The sequence below is a fragment of the Mus pahari genome, chromosome 17, assembly GCF_900095145.1.
Source record: "Mus pahari chromosome 17, PAHARI_EIJ_v1.1, whole genome shotgun sequence".
Taxonomy (NCBI): domain Eukaryota; kingdom Metazoa; phylum Chordata; class Mammalia; order Rodentia; family Muridae; genus Mus; species Mus pahari.
Genome location: NC_034606.1, coordinates 62,898,989 through 62,907,983, shown reverse-complemented (window position 1 = coordinate 62,907,983; position 8,995 = coordinate 62,898,989). Strand labels below are relative to the sequence as shown.

The following is an 8,995-nucleotide window of genomic DNA, read 5'->3' as shown; positions in this document are numbered from 1 at the left end:
CAGAACATGGAGGGATTTCCTCGGACTGTCAGGAAGGCAGATCAGAGCTGCTGAAGCAAGGCTAGGAAGAAGTGATGATACAGAGAACAAAATGTGCTCACTTTGTTCTGCATCTCCTGATCCAATAAGGCCTGTTTGTGGGACACAGAGAGCTCCCTTTGCCTTAGAACCCACCTCTCACCTCTGCCACCAGACTCGTGTGTATGGTCGTAGCAGGAATGCTCAGGACACAGTCTGCAGGTTTATTCATAGTGCTCTTCAATCTTAAGTTCACGTTGCTTCTTTGTAAAGCTGGAGATCTGTTGTGATTCCAGACATCCCATCCAGGGAGACGCTGACCCAGCCTTGCCCCAAGATAACCAGGTGGCTCCCACACTGGTGTCAACTCTCTGGGCTTGCTTTTCTTACCATGTCTTCTGTGGGCAAGTTTTCATTTCTTGTATGATTCTGGGATAATTTATTCTAAGAAATGCCTTGGACTATTTTTTAAATAAATGCCCTGCATTTATTTATTTTCTACTAAACTGACTTTTATTATATGTCCTCAATTTGGCTCATGTTATATATTTTTATCTAGAGTCTATAGAAATGAATTGCTAAAATGAGTGTGATTGCAAACACTAAGAAAGGAGATAATGTATGTTATGGTAGAGGTACTGCTTTGCATTCTGGATCCCTATTTCTAAAAATATTTGTAATTTTAATTATGTATGCCTGTCTGTGTGGGTATATTTACATGTGTGCAGGGGCACAGAGAGGCGGGAAGCAAGTGCCACATCTGGAGCTGAGATGCCTAGGCAGGGTGCTGGGACCTGAACTACATCTTCCAGAGCAGTATGCATCCTTAAGTATTGATCCATCTCTCCGACCTTCTGGGACACTTCTAGCAAAGACAAAAACACCTGTGAGGATCCTGGGCTATGTCATTTAATATCCTTGTATGTTTCATATGAAACCACCACAAAAGGTTTTTATACTTTCTTTTTTTTATACTTTTTTTGGACAAACATGAGAATTTAAGTTGGAACCTCACAGAACACATGTGGAAAGCCAGGTGTGGTCAGGAATTCCTGTAACCCTAGAAATGGTGGCAGGGGTCAGGGAGACAGGAAGATGGCTGGGGCTTGTAGTCCAATAGTCTTGCTCCAGGTTGAATGAGAAAGGCTGTCTCAAGGAACAAGGCAGACAGTGGTATAACAGGCACTCCTATCCTCTGGGTTCTGCATGGGCATAGGTACATACAACCACACACACGTGCACATACACGAGGTCTATCCCTGGCGATAGCACTTGGGACTAACTCTGTCTGAGCAAGGCACTTCTTTTCACTGAAGTATCTCAAACTCCATCAGTGGTACAGCCTTCCTTACTGACCCTCAGACACCATGGTCTCTGTTCTCAGAAGAAATGGTTGTTGATGTTATTATCTACCAAGTGCTTTCTTCTATTGTCAGGAGATGAAGGACACATCTCAGAATGGAAAGCAAGCACCCTCTCTAGACATTGTGGGCTAACTATTACTCGTGCGTTAGTAAACTCTCATGGAAAATACACTCTTCAAATGCTGAATTTGCTGGCATAAAACCTAGAGAGAATGTGTAAGTTCTGTAGAAGCCGACCAACTCTGATCTCAGACCANNTCTTAAGCTCTNGTGCTTAAAANTGTGAGGACCAGGGAAGATGCTGAAACACAGCCAAGAGCATTGAACAGTCTTTGTGAGCTAGACATCTATATCTGATTGTCAACTAGAGCAAGAGACAATGACATTAAGAACTTATAGTTAACTGCATGACTGCAACTACACATCGCTTATGTGCCTTATCATTTTGTTTATGTGCTTTATTACAGGTCTTTTTGTCAGTTTTTTGTCTTTTACATTTTTTTTTAGTAGTATGTAGCCTTAGGACATTGAAGGACAGTAGTTGATAAGGCAGGTCATTGTCCTTCTTTTGTCCAAAGATACTTTCTTCTACAATACCCCCGTTGCAGAAATGTTATATGAACACCATCAGTATATTTTAAAAACATCTCTCTATCCTTCCTGACTCTGTCCTTGACTAGGAAACTACCATGACTCCAGGGACTCTTCTGTTGAACTGAGAGTTCCAGTCTTTTGGATCCACTTATGATTTTGCTCGTTGGCCATGTTACTTTTCAGATCCTCGGATTTCTTTAGAAAAAAATAGACAAATAAAACAAACAAACAAACAAAAATCCCCACAAATGACAAAACCCCAACAGCCCACGTCAGAAGGGAAAGAATGGCCAACATGGGCCATTGGCTGTCATGAGGAAAAATGTGTGCTGTTTAAAAAATCAAAGTTTGGTTTGGAGAGATGGCTCAGTGGTTGAGAGCACTGCCTGCTCTTCCAAAGGTCCTGAGTTCAATTCCCAGCAACCACATGGTGGCTCACAACCATCTTCAGTGTGATCCTACACCATCTTCTGGTGTGTCTGAAGACAACTAAAGTGCACTAATTAACATAAATAAATAATTCTAAAAAATAAAAGGAAAGAACTCATAGTTGTCATCACGTCTGGACCCACAGTGGATGAAATTTGGATCCTGGGGTGCTGAGGCAATTACTCCTTTGAAGAAGAGAAGACATCGCGGAAAAGGAGGTCGTCTGACTGATGTATTACTTCTCTATTTCGAATGCCAAGGGAAGATGTACTACTCAGCTATGAGGAACTTCAGTGTCATCTCTGAGTTCATCCTCCTTGGTCTGTCTGATGATGCCCAGGTCCAGGCTATACTCTTTGTGGTTTTCCTTGTGATCTATGTCCTGACCCTGACAGGGAACTCCATGATTCTGTTAGTGATAAGGGCAGATGCTCACCTTCGCTCTCCAATGTACTTTTTTCTGGGTCATCTGTCCTTCCTGGATCTTTTGTATTCATCAGTCTCCACACCCAAGATGCTGGAGAATCTGGTGTCTGAGACAAAAACCATCCCTGTGAAGGGTTGCCTGGCCCAGGCCTTCTTTGTATTCGCCATTGGGGGGACCGAGGCTTTGCTTCTTGCAGTCATGGCCTATGACCGCTATGCAGCCATTTGCCACCCTCTACTCTATGGCCAGATGATGAGTGACCGGTTCTGTCAGGTGCTAGTGTGGGGATCCTGGATCCTGGCCATCCTGAACTCACTCATTAATACCCTCCTAGCTGTGAGTTTGGACTTTTGTCACTCTGGAACCATACACAACTACAACTGTGAGTTTCCTTCCCTCTTCCCTCTCTCCTGCTCTGATGTCTCCACTAACNNCACTGCCATAGTCTGTACTTTTGTCATACACGCCTCTGGAACCTTCATTCTCGTGGTCTGTTCTTATGGCTGCATTTTCTCAACTATCCTGAACATGAGCTCCACCAGGGGCAGGAGCAAGGCTTTCTCCACCTGCTCCTCCCACCTCACCATAGTAATGTTGTACTTTGGTTCGGCCTGCCTGCGCTATGTCCTGCCTACCTCGGGTTCTCCCATGGAAACATTCTTCTCTCTGCAGTACAGTGTCATCACACCCATGCTGAATCCCTTCATCTACAGTCTGAAGAACAAGGAGGTGAAGACTGCCATGAGAAAGCTGCTGACAAGATGCTGCCAGCATTTGGGGTAAGTTGATCAGAGACTCGGGGTGAAGTCTTGAGCAGACTGAAATCAGCACATGGAGTGACGAATGGGACATCTCACTGAAGTCAGACACTCAGTGTAAACGCTGGGATTTTTCCAGAGGAATGCCCTTCCTTCAGTGGCCTTCATGTTCATCCTCTTAGAGTCAAAGCCTTAAATCACCTGACTCTTCTGTTATGAAATTATTTTTAAACCTTTCTATCTATTACTTTACTGTAAAGAGGACATTCTTAGTTTGTCTTCCCTCACCCTCAAATACTTTCTATTTTCTCTTGGGCAGAATTGCAGTGTCCTGTTATAGATGTTTCAGTGTCAGTGCTATACTATACTAGGGAATCCTGGGATGCTGTGTCTGGTCATTCTGTATCAGCTCCAATGTCTAGCCAGCAGTGATTGATTGATTTTAAAAAATGGCTCAAACTGTCCAGTTTCCTGTACCTATAACCTTTTCAAAATGACTTTGAGCTTCCCCATCTATTTTTCTCCTCCTTTGATTTGAATGGCTGTGTGATGCCCAATATCTTTTAAATAATCCAGCTCTATAGAATAACTGACATGGAATTCACCAACTCTAATGGACTCCTTCCCTTCATCTTTCCTTTATTTTTAAAAGTGGTATTGGTATATATTCATTAATGTGTTGTGATGAGTTTCATAAAGGCATCTTTGAGAATTTCATTTTTCTGAATGGAAATTGCCACTATAATTGTGTATAAAATATTTCTATGCTAACAGAAAGTGACCATGAGCTGACTGGAAATATATTTCCCTTCATCTCCTGCCCCTTCGCAATCACAGATCAACCTTCAATGGCTATAATGTTGCCTCTCCTAGGATTTCACATTGATGCACTCATGGTGTGAAGTACATGTTTGTGTCTGCCTCCTTTCCCTCAACACATTGATACTGATATATTCATTTATACTCTAATTCACATATATGAGTAAAAATGTTTGTGACGATATATGCAGTCATCCACCCGGGTAAATACCTCGGAGAGGAATTATGGGGTTGTATTGATTGTAATTTTGAAGTCTATAAGAAACTGCCTTGCTACTTATTAAAGTGTCTTATGAGTCTGTTCCTATCAGTAGTATATGAAGACCCCGTTACTCCCTAGATCATTGCCAATATTTGGTATTGAAAATTTTTTTTTTAGCTTTCACATTGAAGTAAACTTAGATAAGCTTAGTTTGTACTTTAAAAACTTTCATAAAGAAAACCTTAAGTCTGTATGAACCTTATGGTGACTTTTAACAAAGTTTATGAGAAGCAGTAGTATAAATTTTAAATAGGACCTTCCCAAACACAGAAGAGCACAAATATTCTCAAGTAATGTTATGAGATCCTGATACCAAAGCCACACTAAGAAAATAATATATTCTCTGGAAAAAGTTTTCATTCAAGAACCTGAAAGCAGAGCCTTCTAACCAATAGCACAATTATTATTATTATTATTATTATTATTATTATTATTATTATTATTATTATTATTTGAGACAGGATTTCTCTGTGTAGCCCTGGCTGTCCTGGAACTCACTCTCTAGACCAGGCTGGCCTCAAACTCAGAAATCCACCTGCCTCTGCCTCCCAAGTGGTGGGATTAAAGGCATGTACCACCACTGCCCAGCATAGCACAATTATTATTTACTGTAGCAACATTTACTCTCTTAAATAAATTTTTACTTAACATTAGAGAGGCATCTATTTCCTGCACAGGAACATCCACATTCAAACTCTCATTTCTGTTCTTATTGTTTACAGAATCTCTTGGATAATCTGGGCAAACACACATATCTGCTCTGTATACTTCACTCATATCTATAGCACTTTTATCTTTATTGTCTCAAAAACACAGGCATTCACAACAGTCAATAATTCCTATAGACAGAAGGGTAAGAACTAAACATATTCAAGAAAAGACGTCTATGTGGAAGAGAAAGTTACACATTCTGAGGAAAAGCAGGGAATGAGGCTTAATGATCATACTGTGAACAACAGCATTGCACCAAAACCAGTGAAGAGGGCTGTAAGGATGACGTACTGTGAACAAAGACATTCCCTTAAGCTCATCCCTTTGTTCACATGGTAAAACTAAATGCACCCACTGAGGGAAATACTGCATCGGAGTTAAACAGACCAGGGAGACTTCCAAGGTTTAGAGTTCCAAAAAAAATAGTGTCAGATAGTGGCCCTGCCTTTCTTGCCCAGGTAAGTCAGGGTGTGGCCAAGCATTTAGAGGTCAAATAAAAATTACATTGTGTATACAGACCTCAGAGCTCAGGAAAGGTAGAAAAGATACATAGAACCTTAAAAGAGACCTTGACAAAATTAACCATGGAGACTGGCACAGACCAGCTAGTGCTCCTTTCCCTTGCCCTGTTTAAAACCAGAAATACCCCCTCTTGATTCAGTCTTACTCCTTTTGAGATCCTTTATGGGGCTCCCACGCCCATCACTGTTTTAACTGATGTAATTGAACCCACATGTTGTTATAATAATGATCCACATGCTAAGTTAAAAGGCTTACAGGTGGTTCAAAAAGAAGGCTGATCACAACTGGTGACAGTGAATGAGCTGGGTACCCCAAAGACATCTCGCCAGTTCCAGTCAGAGTTCTGATCTGTGTACACCTACATCACGCCCAGACCCTCAAACATCTCCAGAAGGGTCCCTACCTAGCCCTCCTTACTACCCTCCTTCTTATCCTGTTTTCTGTTCTTAGCCTTTGGCCCATACATCCTTAATTGCTTAAGTACAGTACAAGTTTTGATGCTCATACAATAGTATCAGTAACTGCAACAAAGTGAGACATCATTTCAGGATTGAAATGTACCAGAGAGAAAAGGGGGAATGTAATATCCAAAATAAATTCAAGACTACCCCGTACCTTCCCCCTTCCAAAGGACTTTCCAAACTGTACTAGCAGGCCAAGTACAGAAACAGATTAAAAAAAAAAATCTGGCTGACTAAACAAATATCGTAACATAGTTTTAACGGTCAAAACAAGATTAACAATCCCTCTGCTCCGCCTCACTCTCAAAGAAAACCCACAAGGACAGAAAAAATGAGAGCCATCCAATACAAACCAAACAATGTCTAAAAAGGTTATTGGCTACACCAATTAAAGTAAGCCAAACTATCCTGGTGCCTATATCTGGTCCTTATGAAGGTATACAAAGTGTGTTCTTCCTTTGTTCTGGGTCTCTCTTCTGGTCTACATGCTGGATAAGTAAAATCCTGAATCTTTTTGCAACGATGGGGGTCTATGTAGTCTTTGTGAGTAAAGGTCTTTTGACAATCTACAACAGTGTGACTATTGTAGGTTCCTCGTGCACACCCAGGGCCCCACACCCTCAAACATATGGGAAAGCACTACTGGGCTCAGTGAGTTAAAACATAATAAGAACCTTTAAAAATATCAAATGAGGACACGTCAGTCGAGTTGAGAGGGAGACAGGAAGCTGGGAGGGAGGCAGGAAGTTGGGAGGGAGACATGATGAGGTATCTTGGGGAGGGTAGGAGAATGGCAGCAAACAGTGGATATGATCAATATGATCAAGATACATTGGATACAAGTATGAAAACTTAAATGTATAATAAAAATTAAAATGGGAACAACAAAAATCAGTATCAATCTGGCAGTTTCTCAAAAACACTGGAAATAGTTCTACCTGAAGACCCAGCTACACTGCTCTGGGGCATATAACCAAAAGATGCTCTGCCCTACCACAAGGACACGTTCTCCACTATGTTCAGATCAGTTTTATTCATAATAGCCAGAAATTAGAAGCAACCCAGATGTCCCTCAAAAAAAGAATGGATGTAGAAAATGTGGTTCATTTACATAATGGGATACACTTTAGCTACTGAAAACAAGGACATTGTGAATGTTGCAGGCAAATGGATGGAACTAGAAAATAGCATCCTGAGTGAGGTTGCCCAGACCCAAGAAGACATGCATGGTATGTACTCACTGATAAGTGGATTCTAGCCAAAAAATACAGAATATCCATGAAACACCCTACAGACCCAAAGAAGTTAAATAAGAAAGAAGGGTCAAGTAAGGATGCTTGAATCACACTTGGAAGGGGGAACAAAATAATCATGACAGGCAGAGGGAGTGAGGGACCTGAGTGAGTGAGGAGAGGGAAAAGAAGAGGGGAATAAAGGGGCAGGATCAAGTATGGAGAGAGATAGGAGAGAGGTCCAGAGGGCCAAGAGAATGAATGGACATATGCAGCTGCCAAGGGTGGAGATAAAGAGGAATCCCTAGAAAGTCCCAGAGACCTGGGATGTGAGAGGTTCCCAGGACTCAATGCAGTGAAATGTTTTGGATTTCAGAAGCCCAAAAAGTAAAAACAAAAATAGACAAATAGAGCTACATAAAACTAAAAGGTTTCTGGACTCAAAGGGACTAACCAATAGAGCAAAGAAAATGTACAGGGTCCAGATAGAGACCTGATTCCCAGAATGTAGAAGGAGCTAACAACTCAACAACAAAAACAATAGACAAACAGAAAAGTGGCTGAGCAGGGGCTGAGGACATTAGCAGACACTGCACAGAAAGAGGCAGGCAAATGACCAATAGAAAGTCAGTATGCAAATGGCCAAAAGAAAGAAGGCAGTATGTAAATGACCAGTAAAAGGAGGTTTGCAAATGGCCAATAAAAAGGAGGTATGCAAATGATCAATAGAAAGGAGGTATGCAAATGATCAATGACTACATGAGAAAACACTCAACAGCACCAGTAATCAGGGGAATTCTAATCAAGACCACAAATAGATATGAACTAAGTTTAGTAAAAATGAGCTATTAGAGCACAGAGTCAGGAGGAACAGCACAGGTCTATTATCCCAACATTTGAGAGGCAGAGGCAGGTGGATTATGATTTGAGATTGGATGATACCTGGTAGCCTGGGCTGATCCATAGTCAGACAAAAGAAACCAATGACTGCTGGTGAGGATGTGGGGGAGGGGAACGTTTGCATAGTGTGGGTGGGCAGGGAAGTCTACTCCAACCATATGGACATTCCTTTAAAAACTAGGGCTAGAACCTCCACATGATCCAGTCATCTCACTCCTGGCCATGTTAGCCAGAGGAGCCTAAATGAGCATGTTACATGTGAATTCCACACGCCCCTGCTTATTGCAGAACTAGTCCTAGGCCAGATACAGAGTCAGCCTAAATATCCATTGTCTTAGTCAGGGTTTCTATTCCTGCACAACATCATGACCAAGAAGCAGTTGGGGAGGAAAGAGTTTATTCAGCTTACATTTCCATACTGCTGTTGATCACCAAAGGATGCAGGACTGGAACTCAAGCAGGTCAGAAAGCAGGAGCTGATGCAGAGGCCATGGAGGG

At 41.7% G+C, this 8,995-nt stretch overlaps 1 protein-coding gene across 1 annotated transcript; it reads left to right on the top strand.

Annotated features, from left to right (window-relative positions):
- The first annotated feature begins 2,685 nt into the window (after positions 1–2,685).
- On the top strand, positions 2,686–3,615 carry LOC110335287 (olfactory receptor 8S1-like). Its single transcript, XM_021217366.1, has one exon. The coding sequence runs from the start codon at positions 2,686–2,688 to the stop codon at positions 3,613–3,615; it is 930 nt and encodes a 309-aa protein (XP_021073025.1).
- The last annotated feature ends 5,380 nt before the right edge of the window (positions 3,616–8,995 follow it).